We start from the raw sequence: 22,761 nt of genomic DNA, 5'->3' as shown, positions 1-22,761 counted from the left end.
CTAGCATTGTCCATATGCTATCCAAAGGTTTGCAAACACTTCCACACTGAGAACTGGTTCCTGAGAACAAAACTCTCTCCTGGACACAACTGTCAACCCTGATCACACAGCCTTTCTGTAGCTGCTACAGTGTTTAGTAACATAAAAAGTAATGTTTGGGTAGAAACACATTTTAAATAAACTAATTATAATGGATTGATACAGCTGCTTTTTATGTCTCTTCCTCGTATCTTCCCCGCATTTTGTATCTGAGCTATTGCCTCTAAACAGACTATTTTTCTTACTACTGAAATGCAGCATTGCCTTTCAACCCCAACTGATCTAAGTTCCAGGTCTCTTTCCAGTTCATTCCCCTGTGTATCTGCTATCCTCCAGCTCTGCAAACTCGATAACTGAACTTCTATTAAAGAAACGCTGTGAAGCAGCAAAATGACATACAGGGGGAGCATCTACATGAGACATTTACTATGGAATAGCTCTGCAGTAAACATCTTGGGCGCCTACATATATAGCCCTATTAGGACGGAGTAGACTAATTAGCTCCACCACGGGTCAGTACTTGTAAACACAAGCACTATTCTACAGAATTGTTGGGGTTTTTTTACTCCACAGCAATGAAAATGTAGACACAGACAGGGCTGGCTGGGGCATGCAGGTGCTTCAGTATGAGGGCTACCTGCTGGTTAGCCCCACACTGAAGCACCCTCGTGCTCTAGCCTACCCCTCCACAGCACGTTAACCTGGATCAGAGCAGCCCCAGGAAGGCTGACTCCCCAGCCCCCCTGCGAGCCAGGACTGCTCTGACCTCAACATGCTGCAGTCCTGGGTGCACATGTAAACATGGTGCCTGGGAGCAATGAACTCTGGCATGATATGTACCAGAGTTTATTGCTGTGCATTAATAGCACATGTAGATGTGCACAGGGAAGCATTAAGTTATTTGGATATATTTGCTGATATTTATTTTTATTGCTGATCAACAATATCCCCAAAAATTCTAAATAAATCTGAAACTGGTACACAAGTAAACAGTACCTGGTATACAAACAGGAAACTGGTATACAAGTAACTACAACTGGCATACAAGAAACTGCTATAAAAGTAACTACAGCTGAAGCAACGCTGCTAGAAAAGTTAGTCGTGTCCTCTTTGAAATAGTAGGTCCAAGCTCAGAGGACCATTTCTTGGCCACAGTTGGAGAACAAGCATATAGATAAAGAATATACACTCGGACATGGTAAAGGAAAATGAGCCATGTTACAAAAACCAAAACCCAGAAATAGTCATTGCCAGCATGATCCATCTAGCCCTATGTGCCATCTTCAACAGTGGCCAATATTAACTGCTTGAGTGGAAGTTGCAAGGAATCTTCCAGTAAACAGCAATGGAACAACCTGCCCACACTGAAGTTTCCTTTTAGCTCCATTTGTCAGAAGTTGACATTTGCCCTCAGGCAGGAGATTTTAGATTCTTCCCAAAATAGCAAAGTATTTTGATTGGTTTCTGTTTTATTTGGTCTTTTATAGGTCTGGACGTTTTAATATCCAAATAAATGTTCAAACTTGATAAGCTCATCTGGTGACAACGAGCGTGATGAGCAAAATGTGCTTTATTGAATTACTGCAGCATAGGAAGTTAAAGATGGACATCCTACTACAGTATTTTCACAGAATGCTATTGGACAAAGCTCTATCCCTTTTTTATTCAAGACTTCCCACTCAGGAAAACAAGAATACCAAAGGTAACAAAATACACTTTCCTACAATCTTAAAATGAGGGGGCTGCAGAGACCCACCACAGCCACACCCCATATGATTCAGTTTAGATTTCTTTAGAGTAAAAAAAAAAAAAAGTTGTGTCTTTGAGCTATACTCCTCTCCTCATAACACAGAAGAGTTTGGCAATTAAAAGGCCATAAATTACTGCTTGATTCTCCTAATGGAGCCAATATTGTAACTATTCAAGTAGCACCACCTGAACAATGTTTATTTCAGGTCCACTAACTGAACATAATGCTGAATGCTCTCAGTTAACAAAATCCTTGTATGTGGCACCAAAAACTATATTCAGCCTAGTTTTAGCTGTTCTCCTACACAGTAATAAAGCCAATACCTGCTAGGTCTAAAACCAATGAACAAAATCACCCTAGCAATGAAATTTAGGCATGCATAGTTTTATTACACCTTACTATATAGATATACCTTTGGAATCCCAAAATACCACATAACACCAGCAATCATCTGTACAGCACATCCACTGTATCTGAATGGTAAGAAAATACTGTCAGAGTGTACATTTCACATTACACTGACCACTAGACTCTTCAGTATTCATTTTTAATCCATTCTATTCCAGATATCTGGTAGCCACCACTCATCCATTCACTGTTATTTCAATGAAACATTTAAGAAATATTTCATTAACATATGCAAAAAGGAAGATTAATGTGCATTATAAATCATAACTGAAGAGGTTAAGCAAGAAGTGCTTACCAAGAATTATGATAATATTGCAGTTCTACATTAAAACTGCTATAGCTCCGAGACTGACAATTTAATTTCTGTAATATTTCTAAAAACATATTTTACACTGTAATAATATTACAATATGGTAACTCACAAAGCAGTTTGCATAACACCTGAAGGCAACAGATACTTTCCCTGAGCTAGGCCTGAGTCAATACTTCAGGAAGTGTGAAGGACCTTCCCTCCGAGAACAAAAATGCTATTGTTTATTTTGTCCAAGCTACTAATGTCCCTTAGGAGTAAAAGCAAATTTTTTAGGGTTTGGCTCAGCTCTCATGGGGAAAAAAAAAAATTAACTTTTCCATCAGCTCAGGTGGATGCTGAAGCAGTTTCCTACTCCCTAACCTAAAAGCATATTGTTTGTACAGCTTACATACAAGTAAAGCAAGAAACCATGGCTCACGTTCATCCCATGAATAATACCAGCAAATCAATGGACTTCTACAAAGATCGGTTTGCCTGAGTGTTTTAAGGGTACTGCTAACGGTGGCACTGTGATTTAATATGCTAAACTTTACCTTCTGACTTCAAATTTTATTGAAGTTGTAATGTAGATTTACAATGAGTTTATATAGTCACAGATATCAAATAAATCAGACAGCCTGGCTCAGGTGTTAGCCACCATCCCATACTTGGAACTCCAGAACAGTTGCCAGTTTGGAATGAGGTATACTGGTAGACTATGTCAACTCCAGTGTGTAACTGCAGTATGTTTTGCTCTGGCCATACCCACTTTGTATATGAATGGTTCAGAGACCCCACCTGTCAAGAAAAATCAAATTAAAATCCATTGCTTCAAAAGCTGTACCAAATAACTTACCTGCTACAGATTTATCTGTTTTTCTCACAGTCTAACTACTAGCGATTTTCCTTTTATACTAGTTGTTGCTAGACTGCTGTTCACAGGAAGAAGCAAAGAGCACATGCCAAACGGAGGCTACATCTCCTACAAGGCTACAGGACAGGACTACTGTGAAAGGAGCACACCAGGAAGCAGCAGGTGGATGCAAGAAGTCCATAAAATTATTTTTCAAGATTAATTTTAAATTTGATTTCAACTGTTATGGTAAAGCATTTTAATAGCTATCAATGGATGGTCAATTGTTCTGTAACCCTCAAGATGGATATTAAAGGAATATTTATGGATTGTAAAGACAAATTCCCTAGAGTTTACAGTCAAGGTGAAACAGTCACCGTTTACATCCAAGAAGGCCTGAAGCAACTCCTACCACCAGTTGAAAGCATGCAACTGAATGCCCACATCAAAGAGAGAAATGAGATATAGGAGGGAAAACAGATGGCGCCGGGGGGGAGTACAAGTTTCATATAAAACCAGATTGGTATTGGCCCTGTGAAACGGGACAGGGAGACAGAGGATAAGCACTTTTCTCCCGCCTCTTCTGTTCCTGTACAGGAGACAGCTAATATCATATCCTTGGTTCTTTGGAAACACAAAGATCACACTATCTGTTGTGCTAACAGTTACATTTCCAAAGAGAATAAGGGTCATGGGGCACAGACAGATGTGCAGCTCTCCACTATAACTGAGAAGGCTTCGACGGAAGTGTTCTGAGTTACAACGATCCCCCAGAACAAACAGAAGTTCACTGCCGGTTTCAAGGGGAGAGGAACCTAGCTGCTGGCTAGGAGTCTGCAGCCAGTTTCCCCTAGCAGTGGCACCTCCTCTCCCCCAGACTGTCCCCATTTCAGAATGGGAGGGGGGAAGAAAGAAGAGGCAACTAATTCTAGGGGTTCCCCAGTCAGTGCTGGAAGGTAGGGTGGGTATACTGAAGCCCTCCCCACTCCCGCACCTTGGGAGGCCTGCAGTACACTCGCCCCACCCTCCAGTGGGGCCTGAAAAACCCCCAGACCAAATTCCCTCCACTTCCTTTCCCCACTCCAACAAAACAGCTTGAAAACAGCTCGATTCTCGGAGGCAGCACAGACAGAAGTAACAGAAGTGACTGTGTTTTGAAATGTCTTCATCTCACCTCTCACGCAATGAGAGTTCATATTTTCACCCGCTCGGTCATTTTTGAAGCTATCTGCAGCAGTGCACTTGTGTTTGGTCATGGTTATAGACCGCTTTCCGTGGCCAGATAGGGCAAAAATTGTCATTTCTGTCCGTGCCCATGGAGAATGCCTGGAATGCAAGGGGCTCCAGCCTAACAGGTAATACTTTTAAGAGACTATGAAGCTCCAATTCTCCTGTCTGGGTTATCCAAAGGTGTTTAGGAACTACCATGGGTTCACCCAAAAATACCATAGCTCTAGGCCATATCTCCAGGCCATATCTCCATACTGAGCATTGTAACTTAAACCAATATTAAAAGTCTGTAATGTTTATGCACCCTTAAGCATCCATGCTTTGATAGTGAAAAATGGGGCTTAAAACTGCTTATGATGTAGCCAATGGTAAAAAGCCAATAGGAGAGCAAAAATCCCAGATGAAGTGTTAGTGGTTGAATATCCAATGCCAAGTTAATACTATGCATTTGGTATTAGCTTAAAGTAAAGCTTACTCTAGAAGCTTATACTCTTTAGTTTGTATTTCTTGCCCAATGAAGTACTTTGAACTAAAACCATACAGAAAGCTCACCTGACATTTTAGATATACAACCTGCAATGCCTAAGTTCATGCCAAGTGCACATTTTGTGTTTACCATGTATATATACTTGTGTAAGGATGTGGGTTGTTAAAATGAGTCATTCTGTAGTTTCCTATTTCTACATGCAATACCATCTAACATTAAGTAGGTACAGACTAAACATTTCTATAATCAGATCCTGCAGGATTACCAGTTTGAACTTTAGTTAAATTTTTTGGTAATCAGAATGGTGATGTGCCAGTACAGAACAGTCAATTATTTAAACTAGATGAAACCACTTTATAAACAAACTTTAGTGCTGTCATTAAGATAAAAAGCTACTTTCTGGAAAGATGATTTGTAAGACACTAAAAAATATATAAATAATATATTTTCTAGTGAGGTTAACAATACAGGTACAGACTGCATAAAGTTCTTGCAAAAAAATGTCAAACATCAATTTCCCAATAAGTCTATAACTTTTGCATTATAAAACCACATCACCAATATTTATCATACTAACCCATAAAACTGTTTTGTTATGATGATAAAGCAACCATATTCTCTTCATGTAGATATCTATAAATTGGACTCCCGGTCTCTTCCAGCCAGTATTAACAAATACCAAATTAAGGGGCTGATCCAAAACACACTAAAAAGACTCCAACTACCATTGATGAACTCTGGAACAAGCCCTCTATATTTCAATCCTACACAACATAAATGTGAATATTTCATCTCCAATCAGTAGTAGATCAACAAACTAAGTTCTGTCCTTATGGGTTGATCCCACAAGCTTACTCACATGAACTTCCCAAATAAACTCACAGACACCAAGCAAACTACCTACTGGAGCAGAGGTCGCTCTCAGGAGTAAGTAACAGTAGAACAGACTTTTAGTGATGCGATTACAGTATTCACCATTAAAAAGGGTATGTTATCAGCAAGATACCATGAAGCAATATCTGAGACATCAACATTTCCTCTTACTCTAAGACAGTTGTTCCCCTTGAAGGCTGGCAGTGCTCCAGCCTGCAAGGGGCTGCAGGGAGCGGGAGGGCAATCAGGCAGGGACGCCACATGAATGTGTGCATATACACATGCATATAGCAGCCAGGCACCGTGGAAAGCAGCTCCCACAGCTCCCTCCAAGTAAGTCTATGGGTGGAGGGCAGATTGAGGTCTCACGGTGAGGATGGGAAGGAGTCAGGACTGGGGTTGGGGCTAGGGATACAGCCCAGCTGGGCCAGTGCATGGGGCCCGGGGCTAAAATGCAGGGCTGGTAAGGGAAGCAGGATGGAGCTATGGGTGGCTCGTATAGAGGGCTGCAGGGCTGGCTCCCCACCACTACCAGCACTCCTGGGGAAGGAGGCATGGGAGGGCATATGTCCTCCGGATTTGTGCACAGGGCAGGGCAGATGTGAGCTGCCTGCTGCAGGCTTGGGGTTCCCCACCCTCCTGTCCTCTCCCACAGGGCCTTTGTGGCAGTGGGGCAGGGAGGTTTGGTGCTGTTGCTGGGAGCCCCACACAAGCTGTGCTGCCACAATGAGGCACCCCCTGACCACCCAGCACCAGTGGGGGCCACAGCTCCACACCGCCACTGCTGCTGGGCAACCAGGGGGTTATTCACCGTGGCAGCACAGGCAACATGGACTCCCAGCAGTGGAACTAAGCCTCCCTGCCCTCCTGCACCATGTCCTATCTGCTAGGTTGTGCAAACCCCCAGAGGGAGGACAGCAGGACAGGGAGCCCCAAGCCTGCAGCAAGCAGCCGACATCCTTCCCCCACCCCATGGGCTCCACTCTGGCCATGTTGCCTGTGGGGGAAGGGGCAGGGAATAAGGAGGGAGGAGCAAGGGCTCTGCACTCTGCTTGGGCTGCAGCAGCCACCACCTCCTGCGGGCAGCAACTGAGGTTCGATCACTGCTGGGGGCAGGGCAGAGGGCTGTGGGCCCTGGTCCTGTAGCCCTGGCAGCTTGGGGCCCCCTCCAGCAGGACTGGGGGTATGTAGGGTGGCCATCATAGAAGACAGTCCAGTTGTCCTCTATTGACACGAAACCAGATGCCTTTATGTCCTCTATTTTTCTCTTGACAGGACAGAGTAGCAGAAAACCCAAATGTCTTCTATGACGGCCACCCAAAGGGCATGGGGGCTATGGGTGGGGAGTGAGGGGCATTAACATGGCCAGGAGGCTGTGGGTGGAAAGGAAGAGGCACCTAGGGGAGCAGGTGGCTACAGGTTGGGAGTGACAGGCCACACTGAAGAAATGGGATGAGAAATATCAGGTCAGGCTGAGGAAACGATTGGGAAGCACTGCTCTAAAAGTAAAACAATAAATGCTACCATTTAAATACAACCATGCAGAGCTGTTGAAGTTTTGCTTTTTAAAGGGGGCTACTGTTTCTTCTATAATCCTACAAAGAAATATAAACCATCGTTTTATTTTTTGACCATCAGGAAGTGAGCCATATTGTATAGTGCTCAGTTGATATCAGTTAAATTGCTTACAATATTATATTATCTTTCAATCTTTTCTCCCTGAAGACATGCAACAGTTTCTTCTATGCTTATTCCTACCTGAGCAATATATTCTTCTTCATTATTTTCTTTCAAAGCAATGCATTTGCAGCACTAATTGTTCATAATTTATGTTGGGTGTTCATTTAACCTACAAATATTTTCACATGAGAAAAAAAATACAGCTGAACTTGTTCTATATATGAGCTCTCATACTAACTGGTAAAAATGCTGGAAGTGTAAGTCAGCATTTTTACCTTCACTCATTAATAACCTCAACCAGAAGCAAGAGGCAGATTTGAAAGCCTTTGGTATTTTCCTCTGACGCACACAAAAATCAAAGCTCAGAATAAAACAAAAGACTCTTAAAACAGGAGATCTGCAATAAACCATTTAGAAAAACAAATAGACAACACTTAAATTACAAACGCTGAAAGAGTATTAATTTATATAGATGTACTTATATATCACAAATGTGTGTGTGCTGGAATTACAGGTTGTTATACATTATTCTGGATTGTTAAATGATCGCTTATTTTACCACTTGTTTTCTCCCATCATTTCTGCAATCTTCCTAACCCAAATAACTCATTAAACAGAACACTTTAAGAGCAATCAGAGCAAGAGATCATAATCAGTTGTTACAACACATTTTACATTTTGTTAAAGTCTTAAAATTAACTATATGTTCTCAATTACAAATATTGGAACAAATTTTGCTGTCAGGCTCCCAAGTCACCACAGCAAGCAAGGGCACCCATATGTTGGAAGGTACAGAACTCTGGAGGAAGTTGCACTTTTTTTCAAAATATTATCATTTAAAAAACTAAATGTAATACAGGAAACCAGTATTAAAGGAGATTACAACTTTTAATTTTTCTTTTTTTTAATCAAAGTTATTTTTTCCCTTTCAACGTTTCCTTCTTTACTCTCCCAGTTGTATCCTATGTCCCAAATACTTTCACTTGGCAAGAGCTCTCATTATTGTAAATGGGAGGTCTAACTAGGCACTGGAGGGAAAACTGGACTCTAATATTACATGCACCATTTCCTACATGGGAGCATATAACCATGCACTGCATAATGTCATACTCTTCTAAAACTCTTGTAATGGCCTGTCCAAACTGCCTTATCTCCATTTTCTTTTTTGCCATCAAACTATTAAGATATTTTGGCCTAACACGAAAATTCAAACATCCTATGTCAGGCACATTTTAATGACAACCTAGGTTTGGTAGAGTTTGACTAGTAGCTGTTAACTACATATATGGAAGCTTTCATATTACTAAAAATATTTTGACTGTTTACAAACATGCTTTCCAAATATCAAGAGCAATTAGCCTATTTGAGAGATGTATAATAGTACTTTTTAAAATAAAGTTTGGCAAAAAAAAATGTCAATTAGTACGTCTCTATTTTTCTACATGAAGAATGGATTTACACCCAAGTCAAAAGTTAGAAGCTGCTAAGCAAGAGCACCATAACAATCTCTTATGCTGTTTCAGCCCTGTTATTTGAAAGTGCCAAGTTAGAAACTCTAGACAAAGTTTACCATAAAAAGTGTGACAGATTTAACAATAGAGAAGGGGAAAAAGATGCAAGTACAACAAGGTACAAACATTTGGGTGCATATTAGGATTTTCTCTTTTGCGATTTTCCAGGAAGACTGATGTTCGTATACCCAAGCAGAGAAATCCAACTTTGTATTAACGCACAACCTCAAAAGAATAATATCCATACCTAGTTTTGAACATGCATGCATTTCACTCTTAGTCCTATACAGGACCCAGGAGTGCCAAATGCTGATCATCCTCACCACTAAGAGAAGTCAGCAAGAATTGACAGTGCATGGCACCTTACCAGGTTGCTCAGCACTTTGCAGGAGCACGCTACCACTAAAGGTCGGAGCCAAAATCCATTGATATCAATGGGTTTCTTCAAATCAATTTTACCATGGGCTTCAAAGAGTTTCTGATCAGCATTTTTAGAAGCAAGATAAAAATTCTGAATGTGTAATTAGCATATAATCAACTCACAAAGGATTTTAGACCTGGTTGCTCATTATTAGCCAAGAAGAACATTTCTCTCCTGCTGGCCGTACAAATGATAGTCAAAAAATTTTGCAATGGGATTGCATACAGAATGTAAAATAAGCCTTGTACACTGACTGCTACAGGATCAAATGCATACTGTTTTGTGCTTGTAGTATAAAGTCATAGAGTAGAATATCTTATTTCACACAGTACCCCAAGACTCTAAAACAAGTATAGCATCATCTTTATTCTATTTTTCTGTGTTTTGGGCCAAGTTTTCAAAAGTGCAATATCCTTTCATGCTCTGCCCCCTTCCCTTTACTTATGTAAAACCTGGATTTATATGCTAAATTTGAGTACAAAGAAAAATACAGACTGCTTCACTCAAATATACAGACCCCTTATACATTTTTAGGGATGCATAAAATTGTTCAAATACAGATTTCTGTAATGGTAAGCAATGTCTAGTTTGCTTTTTCTTTATTGTCAGAGCAGTTGACAAAACAGTTATAGTACACTTAGAAGCAGAAAATGCTAAGTTTTAATTTTGAGGGCCTAATCCTATGCTATAGAAGTCTTCAAGAGTTTTGCCCCTGACTGCAAGGGTTCAAGTCAGACTCTAGCTTCAGCAGTAAACCTTGCAGCTAACTTCCTTACCTCACAGTTATGTCAAATGATATAAAAAGAGAGAAGGGTGGTAGAGGAGGGAGGAAAAAAAAAAAAGCATTGACAGCATTATCGTGCCCAGAAATATTCACTAAAATTATTATAAACAGGCAGGATTAGAAGAGCATTTTGACTGAATGAAGACCCTGATCCAGTCCTCATTCAAGTCAATAAGCTGACCCCTAAGTCACTAGCAGTCCTCTATCCAACTTATTATGGCTTCTGACCAAGTTGTGGAGAGCTGAAATTCTTTGTGCAAGAGATGCCAACCAGCTCAGATTTAAAGGTGCAACTGACTTCATTTCTTTATAGACAATGTGAGAACATTTTCAGGTGGATTTAAAAATATATTTTTGGATATAAACTACTGGTAGATATACCATTGTGCTTGCACAAAAACCTGCATCTGTATCTGCAAATGAGCATGAACATATACATTTGATGGCTTCATAAAGAAACATGCCAGATACATGAGATATGTACCTTGTTTTTAGGAAGGCAAGATGAAGGGGGAAAAAAAAAGAAAATATTTTTACAGAGTTATGGTTGCACACAGCAGAGACGGAGCTTAATCTGCAGCTCGCTCACTCGCTCTTTTCCGCTCAGGCAAAAGATACAGTTTTAACCCTTTTGCAGCTTAACAGTCAGCAGCTCTTGGTTGCTCAGCCAAAAGCTGAAAGTGAAGTTGCTGCTGAAGACCGGACTCCATAGGTGCCTATACACATACTGTGATGCTTTCTAATTAGAACACTTCAGAGCAGGCTTGATTAATCTAATTAGCATGCTCCAGCATGCTGCAGGATCATGTGCATTCAACATCCTGCATTTCAGAATGATGGCAGGGGCACTTTAACTAAAACTGGGTCAAACAAGCTTTAGTTACAGCACCCCCCACGGCCATTTTGAAACATGGGAAGCTGAATACATGCGATGCCCAGGTGTTTATTAGAGCAGCTTTCTGGGAGCCACTCTAATTAAAATACCCCCCCGCCCCATAGCACATGTATAGATACCCCATGAGTGGATCTAAGATTTTGAAAAGAGTTAAAACATTTAGACTTTAGGGCTATGAAATAGAAGAAAGACCAGGAGTGGCTCAATTGCAAATCCTTCAGCAAAATTGCTGAAGAAAGACTAGCTTGATTAGAACATGAAGACCATTAAAAGGAGAGTGGGGTATTAATCCCTGTTGAATGAAAAATAATTAGCAGGAATCAAGTAGTTTCTAATGAACCATAAAAAGTCAATTGATGCCCTCAGTGCTGCCCCAGCAGATGTGCCATTGCTGCTATTCTGAAAGAAAAACCAGCTTCCCCATATAAGACATGAACCCCAATTTTGGAAGACTCATTTTGGGAAGGAGCACACATACTATACTAGTATATGCAATACTTTTTAAGGGAGTTTTCAAAAAGCCTATTACTGAGAAGACTAAACAAACATTTATGTTTTTCAAAAATGCATCTTTTACTTAACTATTTAAATGTTAATAAGAAATCTCCCTAGTTAAACAACACCCACAAATTAAGAGGCATTGTGAAATGTAGTGCACTGGCAATAAGCCAGAACTCCTGCCTGAAGAGCAGGTTAGCTCACAAACAAATGTCCTGTTGTAAGTCATTAATTATTTCTATCTGCAATGACTTGAGGGAGAGAGAAGCAGATGAAGAGCATAAGCCAGGCATGTAATTCACTATAGCCCTGATCCTAGAGACAGATCCACATAGATGAACCCATATACACTTGGGTGATGTTCCACTGAAGTCAGTGGGGTTTTGTTCAGGCGTCCCTTGCAGAGTAAAGGCGTATAAGCATAATCCACGGTCATTTACTTGAGCAAAGCTCCTACCATTAGGATACCCTACCACAAATCTGAGCAAGAAAAGCAGCAAAATGAATTCCTTCGTTATATTACTTAGCCTAACAATTTAGAGTCTACCTGTTATAGGCATAGACTATAGAACATAAAATAAATTAAATAAAGCTGGTTCCATTGAGGCTGCTTTAAAAAGTCTACAAAATTTTAAGAGAGATTTTTTAATATTCTACAAATTGAACAGCAGGAACAGATTTATTTTTAAATGGAGTCTATAGAAGTCTTAAATCAAGTTAAATACAGGTAAATAAACTGCTGTATTCTACTAAATTCTACAGGACTTGGTGATGCTTCCTTCCTATCAAAACACCAAAGTCTCAGTTCAGGAAGATAACTTAAGCAAATATTTCTCTCTAAAAACCATAAGTAATCTAAGTGAAATTAACTGGCTTACTCACCTGCTTAATTTAGGTGAATAACCCTGTATTTTTTCTGAATTATGGCCCTAAAGGGTAGGGAAAATATTTAAGATATTCTCTAATTTAATTCCTTATAACTGAATAAATGCAAATTAAAGATTCTGGAATGCTGGAGGTGCCTAGGCCCACACAACAGCCCTGAGGAAGATCTCAGATTAATTCCTGCTGAGTTTAACTATATATTTGTAGTCTCCAGGGCTCACTCAAAAGGACAAGAAGCTTTTCTGCAATAAGCATTAAGGTTTAAAATCTTTAAAGCTCAGAGATGTGATGGCCTAGGAAAGTGACACTGCAGTTTGGAGGCTTTCCTCTGTAGGTTGCTGGCTCCAACCCAGGAGGGGCCAAAAAGTAATAATAAATTGTAATTATCTCAATAGATCATTCCACAATTCTAGACAGATATAAGGGTTTGTCTATGGGAATATAATTGCAGGATCATGGCCTACAGTTTTTAATCTGACACCTGGCACAAAGATGCCATTTACACTTCATTTCACATGGTTTCATTATTCCTTTCTTCTCTAATCAGCCTAAGAACTGATGAGTACACAAATAGATACATTTTTTCTACCTCGCTTCATAATGAAGTAATAATAATACCTAGCTCTCAAGTGCTTTAGTATTTTCATAACTATTATTATTTTAAAACAGTCACAAGTATAATATTATATCTATCATTTCAGGAGTCTTTGCAAATGTGGTTTCAGTAAGAGTATAGACCCACCATTCATCCCATTGTACACACTTCTGTGATGAGGTGACATGTCATCTGCTACTTGTCTCCTCAGGGTACCTTCTCTGCTGCCTCCTCCAAGATGCTTCAGATGTTCAGGACTTCCTCCATAATGCTGTTTGAGATGCTCAGGGCTAGTACCCCTCACTTTGTGGAGATGCTCTGTGCTTCCACTCAGTGCATGTTTCTGAAGGTGCTCTGGGCTGCCACTGCTGTGCTTTTGATGCTCTGGGCTACTACCAGGTCTATGTTTCTGAAAGTGTTCAGGGCTACTACTTAAAATGTGCTTAGGGAGAGTTTCTGGACTACTACTGGCATGCTTTTGATGCTCAGGACTACTTTTACCAATGGCTTTGTGATGTTCTGGACTTGGTCCTTTTAGGTGTTTCTGATGATCAGGACTTCCAGAGCTCCTGGGTTTTTGAAGATGCTCTGGGCTAACACTCCTATGTTTTTGATGCTCAGGGCTTCCCTCACTCCTACTTTTTTGGAGATGCTCAGGACTGGTACTTGGGTGATGTTTATGATGGTCCGGACTGTCTGTACTTCCAGTGCTAGAAGTGCTGCTCCCATCACCAACATCTCGAATATAAGGACTTGCCGCATTTAACTGGCAGAGGCTGATTTGGCTGTCTATAGAACTCCTGCTGCCTGCTCCGCCACTTTTCTCTTCATCCAACAAAACACAGAGTTCTTTTAATTCCAGGTTCTCTTTAACTACTTCTTCTTGTCTCATTTCCAGTTCTTTCAGCTTCTGTAAATATAAGGCAACCTCTTTGTGCATGACCCCAGCACTGTACCTGCCCAGTCTTTGCCACTCTCGGGATACCTTCTTGCCTTTCTGTCTATCGTCATCCAAGAAACAACAAAGGTCTCTCAGTTCCTGGTTATCTTCTTGCAGCTTCTGATTGATATCCTTTAAAATATGACAATCATCAGTGAGAGAAGTTTCCAAAAATGAACATTTATTCAAACATTCAACAGTGTAAGAGCCAATTAACAGAAATGCTACAGATCTGTCATCTAATTTCCCCAGCCTCCTCTATTAAGGACATGTCAGCCAAAAGAAGAACTAGAAATTTTGCATGTTGCCTGACCTGCTACAACTGCACAGTGTTTCTGTAAAAGAGGAAATTGTCCAGATACAAAAGTGAATATCACCACAACTGAATCTGAAAAGGTTCCTTGATTATTTTCAGATATGGCACCAAAAATCTCATTTATTTAAGCAAAGGTAATTGAAAACCCTTATTCTCCAAAAAGAGCAGAAGAAATCTCATCGTCTCTGTCATGAAATTTTCACTAGCATGATACTATCCTGTTGTACATTAGTAATGAACAAAAAACAGAAAGTGTAAGGGAGCTACTCATTTCATATATCGAAGGTTTAAATCTATTTTAATTTGATGAACTATGTACACAGACAAAACCAAACTCTTCACAGCTTAAAAAATATTTCGGTGTTGTTTGATTTGAATCATAAAATATGATTGATGCTAAATTGGTTCAACCATCCTAAAATAAAAATCTCCTTTAATAGAGTCTCACTTCCAAAAAAAAATTTTTAGAACATGCCCTCATACCCTTCTCCAACTGCTGAAAATTCATACTGGGAAGTAAACTCATTCAAGCTACTGCTACAGCAGAACATGATGCAGAGCAAACCTTTTTTATCCAGGAAGGGTGGTGTCAGCAGTGCACTGGCACTGGGCACACTAGCACAGGGGGCAGCAAGTTAATAGAAGCACATAGGGGAAGAGGGGGAGCGCTCTGCACATGACCTGCTCACTTTTTAAATCTAAATACATTTCTAACAAATCACGTTTCCTTGTTATGTTTAATATGAAAACCAGAGATTAGCTAACACTGCAACATATTAGCCTTTTGGAAAGTCCTATTTCTTCTACTTTCCTAATAACAAAGATGGCTGATGCGTCCCAGGCAGTAATCCCAGGACAGTCTTTTTTAAAAACAAAGAAATTGGCTGCTGAAATCCTGCTGAAGTTCAATGGGAGTTGGGAACCCAACACCCTCAAACTCCTTGGAAAAAAAAACAACAAAAACCTGTAACCATAAAGCTTTCCAGAGCTAACTTCCAAGTTTTTAAACATATGTAAAATATTCTACTTGTTAAAAAGAGAATAAGACCTCTGTAATGAATAATATCTAAAATGAACTTTTAAAACTTTAAAGAGAGACCTATAAATTATTCAAAGAAAATTCATTTTCAAGTTCCATTTCAGGAGTATGAAAAAAAGGGGGAAATAAAAGTATCACTTAGGGAGTTCAGAGCTGGGTGCTGCTATCACCTATCCCCACACATATTCCTTCAATTAAACTTGTTTATATAAAGCTTTTTTTATATATTTATAACCTCATATGCTGTAGTTACATCTTTGCCATACCAAGGCACACAGAATGACCGCCTGAACTTTGTATTACTAGGGCTAGTGTTGAAATTGACCCTTAGCTTTATTATTATTAATAATCAGCATGCTGTCAGATAGGTTCCTGGCAATTTCTGATGCCATGTATTGTCAAAATGGAAACAAATCTAGCCATGCTTGGCAGGACAGGAAAACGAGAAAAGGGGGAAATTTCAGCACTTTAGAAGATTTTTTTTCTCCACTAAAGGTGCTCTGTATGAGCTAACAGTCTGAATCTGCTCTACAGGACTGGCACTTCCTCAGACCGTGCCTTCTGTGCATTTCTTCCCGCCCCCAACCTCAGTCTCCCCTTGGTTAAAAAACTTCCTTAGAAATTTCACATCTCCAGGCAAGAGGATGGAGAGAGTTCCCACAACTAGAGAAACTCATTTTTTCCATAAAACGATTTTGATAAGTTACATCACATGGCAGTAGTCTTTACACATGCCAAGTCTTGAGGGCAAGGTAAGCATGGACAATTCTCACCCAGAAAATACAGAGTTAATAATAACCAGGAATAACCAATAATCAACCAGGGAAACCCGATATGCCTCTCACCAGAGTCAGAGGAAATATTCTATAGAGAATTATCAGGACAGGTTCTAAAACAGAAGCATCTCAAAAAAGGAGGAACTCTCTGAAGGTACATCCAACTCAGAGATTCCGTTATGACATCCTCTTTGCAGAACAAAGAAATCATAGGATGGCATTAGTGAACCCAAATCAGGGAGGTTCCCCACAAATCTGTCACAGGGCATAAGGGAGACATAAATACTAAAGGCTCCCCAGAAGCCTAGTTGGAAACTTCACTGATAGGTTCAGAAACAATCTTAAAACAGTAACGGTATTTAACAGATCAGTAAGTCTTAAAAACTTCTGGGGCTGTGCAGCACTGCACCACCCATCATCTCATCACCTCCACATGAAATGCAAACATGAAACCCCTTCAAATCTATGAGGTTTATGGATCAGGTGTACCCAGAACTCAACGTTTCTGATGAATCCTGTTTGACAGCTTGCCTCAGCACTGAGGCGAGAGATAAAAGACAAGTGAATATTCAAGCAGTTCAAACTCCTGTTCTCTATAGAACAAATCCTAAAATCCTTATTCAATTTCTGTTCTGCCCTCACTAAGGGAAACTACCAACTCTCAATGAGAAATGACTGAAGGGAAACATTTAATGGGAGACGAAGGAATGCTCTCTCCATGTGGAATTTTCCCGGTGCAGGGGTGTCAGCTGCTTTCTCAGCATCATCCCTGGACTCTTGATGGTCTCTCTCCAAGTCTGTGCATGAGGGAGGGAAGCTGTTCTCATGACTCCCCATGCCCCCTAGCCTCACAGAGATCCTGTGCTTAACTCTTCCAACCCCACTCCCCACTATATACCCCCCCTCAACACAACCCAAAGGGAATCTGAGCATAATCCAATGACACTGACAGATATCAGTGTTTTGCAAGGAGCTTCTTTATGCTGGTGAAATCCCAGGTTAGCTTCCCATATAGGATTCCCTGGCAATACAATTCCTCTAGCTCTAAAGGCCAGTGGCCACAAAGCTAGCATAAAAGCCGGGTGCTCCTCCACAGCGAAACCCTGGACCCACTGATGTCAATAAGACTTTTAGCACTGACAACAAGCAGCTCCAGGGTTTCACCCCCACTCCCTCCCCTGGCATCCAGATGAATGTAAAGAGACCTGATAGAGGGATCAGACACCCCTTCTTCCATGCCAGGCCGGAAAGAGAAGCCCCTCCAGGGGAGGAGGAGTGGGAAAGGAACACCCTGCCGGCCCCGGGTCTCCTGCCTGCGAGCAACCACGGGAGGACTCGGCCCTGGGTCATTTCCTTCCGTCGCTGGCGTCACCCAGTCTGAGAAGTGCGGCGCTTAGGAGTTTTCCTCAGCCCCCGCCTCAGAGCCATGGGTTGCGGTTTGGGTAGGGCTGATCCTGCCTCGAGGCAGAGAACCGGACAGGAGGTGGCCTCTGGAGGCGCCTGCCAGCCCTGCTTGCTCAGGGCTGTACCCAGTGGCGTAGCTGGGGCTGCCCTTGTCTGCACCAGATGCAGAGATGTTAGGGGCTGGGGGAGACCTTACAGGAGCATCGGGGTCCACCCCTCTGCACGTGGGCAGGGACGACTGCTGGGGGCTGTGCCCCGTGCTCAAACTGGCAGGGGCTGGGGGAGCTGGGAGCTGCACTGACAACGTCCCAGAAGCAAGACACGGGGCGCTGCCTGCCCCGCGCCTGGCCCAGCAGGGGAGGCAGGGGCAGGCGGGCGGCGGGGCGGGGGGTACCTTGAGGCCGCGGATCTCCCCGAGGTGCAGCTGGAGGCGGCGGTTGACCTCGCGGATGAGGTTGCTGTGGTCCAGCATCGCGCTCATCTTCTCCGCCTCGGCGCGGCGCAGGCTGCGCACCAGCTCCTCCTTGCTCCACTTCAGCAGCTCCTCGTCGGGCACCTTGGACAAGTCCTCGCTCCCCGCCGCCGCCGCCGCCGCCCCGCTACTTTCCCCCGCTGCTGCCGCCGCCTTGGACATGGTGGCGGCCAAACTTCAGGCCGGGGGGGCGGCGGCGGCTGCAGCGCGGGGCTCAGGGCCCCCGCCCGCCCCCGGGACGCCTGGGCTCCGCGCCGGCCGGCGGCAGGGCGAGCTCCCCGGCCCCAGTGCCGCTGCCGGCACGAGTGAGGCGGCCCGGGGCGGCCGGCGGCTTTTCACGGCGGGCGCGGGCCATGTGCGACCCACGGGGAGGGAAGGAGCTGGCGGGTAGGGGGAGAGAGGGAGCCGCCGGCCAGCGCGGAGCAGCGGCGCCACCTGCCGGCCCGCGCCCGGCCCGGCCCGCCCTGCCCACAGAGCAGAGCAGAGCAGAGCAGCGCAGCGCAGCGCAGCCCGGGCGCCAGCGCAGGGGCGGGGCGGGGCGGGCTCCTCTTGGGAGCCGCGGGGTTCTGAGACGGGCTGGGAAAGAGGCATGGGCGGGGAGAAAATATTGTTTGTGGGGGCTGAGAAAAACTTCAACTTAAAAGATATTTCTACTGTGCTGCTTTTGGGTGCTTTGGGGCCCGCACTTGCTGGCAGTGGAAGGGAGGGGCAGCGCAGCGGCTAGGGTGCTTTTCTGGCCCTCTAGTGACATGAAACCGGACCAACGGCCACCTATTGATAGGTGTCCTCTACTGATACGAAACCGGACAAATGGACACCCTTTATGTCCTCTATTTCCCACCCCCCCCCTGCTGCCATCACCACCACAGCTGCCTGCGGGAGCTCGCCAGCCCCTCCCGGCCTCAGGAGGCACACAACGTTCATGGTGGTGGGGACATTTCACTAAATGCAACTGTCCTCTGTTCTTAAAGGTACCTCGATGGACGCCCTCGCTGTGGTGGTGGTGCTGGAGCGGCAGGGCTGAGCGCCCGTAGGGCACTGGTCTGGCTGCACACCTCACGGCATCAAAGCAGCTGCTGCACAGTTAGCTGGTTATCCCAGCCTTCTGCCACCTACAGAAGCAGGGCTGGCAGGGACCTCCAGAGGTCATCTAGGCTAGTGGTTCTCAATCTTTTTTGTACCAGGACCCATAATGACCAGTCCTGACTCAGTGCCCCTCACTCCCAACCCACTGCCCCTCGCCCCCAGTGCGTGGGGCAGCACAGGGGAAGCCCCAAGCAGCCCTTCACAGTCTAGAGCTCTGCCAGCCTGCAAGGGAAAAGCCACGGTTTCCCACATTTTTCTCCTTAAAAGAAGAGAATCCATTTTTAAAGTTTGTTGATCCATTTTTTAAGTTTATTCGCAACCCTTCCATATCTTCCTGCGACCCACTTTTGGGATCCGACCCACGGGTTGAGAAACACTGATCTAGTCCACCCCACTGCCTGAGGCAGGATCAGCCCTACCCAGACCATCCCATACAACCATCATCTAAACTCTGCATAAGATGCCTTCAACCCTGACACAACACAGACCTCATGCCCAAAGCTGCCACAGGTAAAGCAGGGGAACACAGCAGCCCACGTCCTGCCTCTATGAAACGCTGTCTATATGCTCAAGAGAGCCCCACCCGCCAGGGAAGGCAAACCCCCCCCCCCCACAATCCATACCAATCTGACCATGGGGTAAAATTAATTCCTGACCCTAAATATCTTATCTGGTTGTGAGGCAACCTTGAAAGGATCTCAAGGCACCCCGCTTGAGAAACCCGAGTCTGAGGCTTAGGTCAGCACTACTTCAGTTCCCTGGCAAACCAACAAGCACAGCCATGAGACCCCCTATTGCCCTCCTTTCCACTGGCACTGGCTCCCCTCTGCCCCGTTGAAGCTGGCTGCTGGAGAGAGGCCCCCTATGGGCACTCCCTCACCTTTTGCTGCCTGCCAGCATCCTCACAGCAGCTGGTGCCCTCCGGCTTTGCACAGCTGTTGCCTGGAGCCTCACAGTCTCCCCGGAAAAGCCTGCATGTAAAAGCATTCTGGTGGTTTGGGAATGGCAGCTGTCCCTGAAACAGGCCTAGTGCCACTGACCTCTCTTCCTCATCTTCCCCACCCTGAGGATAAGACTTCTCGCCATGGCTCCAGAAGGGCTGGGAAGGATTCATTAAGGTTTGTAAAGTATTTTGAAAAGGCAGGGATTAGTTAGGATTATTGCTGCGGCTGCTTCTATTAGTGTCACCCAGTTCATGCCTGCACCAAAACAAAGCATCAGCCTCTGTACCAATGTATGCACATTTTGCAACTGGAGTTAAATATAAAACCTTTTCTCTCCTTTATTTCTAATCTGGGTCTGAATGTTTCCTGAGCCCTCTGGCGTCATTTAATGAATAAAGATAGCTCCATCATCCCCGGCGCTCCTAAGAGACTGTACTCCAAAAGAAAGATGGAGAGTTGGTAGGGGCAGTCTTCAAAGGAGTAGGAATGCATGGGTTGTGGTTAGCTTGGTAGGTACCTTGTCTGCTGAATGAACCAGTTGTCACATAGTACCAATACAGATAATGTTACATACCAGTTTTTCTTCTTTGAGCTACAGAGAGAAAATTCATGATATAATTAAAACTATTTTCCTTTCCCTCTGAGGCCATATGCCCTCTGTCACTGCACAGCACACGCAGACATCCCAATTCTCTGTTGGCTCTTCACATTGATCTGACAGATATACAAGACACCAAAATGAGGAGCCTGATACTGTCCATGAGCATAAATAGGAAGTTGGGGCTGAAGGCAATGTACATCTGCAACGCAGGATCTGATCATGTGTTGAGCAGGGTTATTTAGATTTTAAAATATTTTAAAATAGGTAATTTTACAAATAAATAGAAAGAGTGCTCCCTCACTTCTATGTTCATAATTGCAGTTACCCAAGTACTTCTATTTTAAAAGCCCTTCCAGTTTGTTTCAACTCTAATTTTGGAGCTGACATTTCCCAGGTCTGCTCTCTGGTCAAAAGTGCTTGTAGCAAGATTGAGCCTTCCAAAAATGGTCTGCAACTTTTGAGTAAAAAGGCAGCAGAAACATATTATTTTGCCATGGCATATTTTGGCAACCATCTGTTTAACTGCATTAATACCTAACTGGAACAGGCCAGAAAGTGTTTTAATAACTGTATTACATTTATTACAGAAAAGCCTTGAGACTCCAACTAGCAACCAGGGGCCTCACTGATTTTTGGTCCAGATAATGAAAAGGATAGCATTTGCACAAACAGTTTGCAATCTAAATGATGGGAACTTAGGCACACAAAGGTAAGCATAAGGCAGGGGTGTCCAACATTTTTGAATGTGGGGCCGGATCATGAACTTTTTATCACCCAGTGGGCTGGTGAACCATATTCAAAGACCTCACAGGAAGCAGTATCACATCAGGAAGTGATGTCACATGAGCTTTGACACCAATGAAGTTGCAGGAAGTAAAAATGAAATGTGGTTTAAAATCCAAAATAAAAATATAAAAGCAAGAATGAAATAATACCAAACACTTGACTAAAACAAACACTTTCACTTCTACTCACTTCTCAATGAATGAAAGAAGCATAATGCAAGTCGACAGATCAAATGTGGAAAAGATATCAGCCAGAGTGGAAACTCTGCTGGCCGGTGCCAACCTGGCCGGCCTCCTCCCATCCCCAGCAACACGTGGGAATCTGGCTTCAGCTGCATGCTGCTCCAGATGGGACAGATCCACCCGGGTCGGCACCAGCCAGCAGAGGCGGCGGCAGAGACGTGTGCCGCTTGGGACTGAACAGCGCAGGTAGGTGCAGCTGAGCCCCTCCTGCTGCAACTGGGTTCATCCTGTCCCGAGCGGCACATGGCTACTCCTCTTCCCACACGCACCATGTCAGCAACGTCAAGCTGACGCGGTGCGTGTGGGAACCTTGTCCCTTCCCCAGCCCTTCAGCAGCCATTAGGAAGCTGCTGAGGGGTCAGGGGAGGGACAAGGGGTGGGAACGAAAGTAAACTGTGTTTACTTTCGTTTCTCGTCGCAGCATTGCAGGCCACAGAAAATGCCTTGGCGGGCCACAGGGCAGCCCGCGGGCTGTATGTTGGACAAGCCTGGCATAAGGTAACAGTGAAAATATTATTAGTTTAGTAAGCAGTGGTCACAACATACCAGCTGCCTAGCTACTGGCACAAAGGCAGTACCAGAGAGTAAAGATTTATTCAATGAGGAGAGGGGTTGCAATCACATTTTAAATCATACAGAGGCTTCTTTGGGGACCAACCCTGTAAATCCCATTTCTTGGCTTTGGTTGTAAGCAAAGGTTAGTCACATGAGTAAGGGGGTGCACAGTCAATGCCCAGCATTCCCTCTGAAAATGTTTGTCTCAGGGTTGATTCTCATGATCAATTCAGAGAGGAAAATGATCTCATTCCCAAGAACATACTAAATGAGAGAATGAAATATCTGATAGTTCTTAAATTGCTAAGATTATATAGCACTTCCCACTCTCATTTTGATCTTGTTACACAAGCATGGGTGAATGCAGAACTGAATTGTTCTTATTAAAACATTAAAGAT

General features: G+C 43.5%; 1 protein-coding gene across 6 annotated transcripts in view; it reads right to left on the bottom strand.

Annotated features, from left to right (window-relative positions):
* The window catches only part of CCDC85A (coiled-coil domain containing 85A), a 181,717-nt gene extending 163,228 nt beyond the window's left edge, over window positions 1-18,489 (bottom strand). For 2 of the 6 annotated variants that reach the window (XM_059719447.1, XM_059719446.1), the window contains exons 1-2: window positions 18,071-18,484; window positions 13,349-14,273 (exon numbers count right to left, since the gene is read on the bottom strand). In XM_059719447.1, the coding sequence (XP_059575430.1) occupies window positions 13,349-14,273; window positions 18,071-18,310 (1,165 nt within the window). In that variant the 5' untranslated portion in view covers window positions 18,311-18,484. Of the gene's footprint in view, window positions 1-13,348; window positions 14,274-18,070 lie in introns of all 6 variants that reach the window. The other 4 variants (XM_059719442.1, XM_059719443.1, XM_059719444.1 and 1 more) reach the window with 4 other exon arrangements.
* Window positions 18,490-22,761: the final 4,272 nt, after the last annotated feature.

The sequence above is a fragment of the Alligator mississippiensis genome, chromosome 1, assembly GCF_030867095.1.
Source record: "Alligator mississippiensis isolate rAllMis1 chromosome 1, rAllMis1, whole genome shotgun sequence".
NCBI lineage: Eukaryota > Metazoa > Chordata > Crocodylia > Alligatoridae > Alligator > Alligator mississippiensis.
The sequence above is the reverse complement of the archived record's forward strand: the minus strand, read 5'-3'. Positions and strand labels throughout refer to the sequence as shown.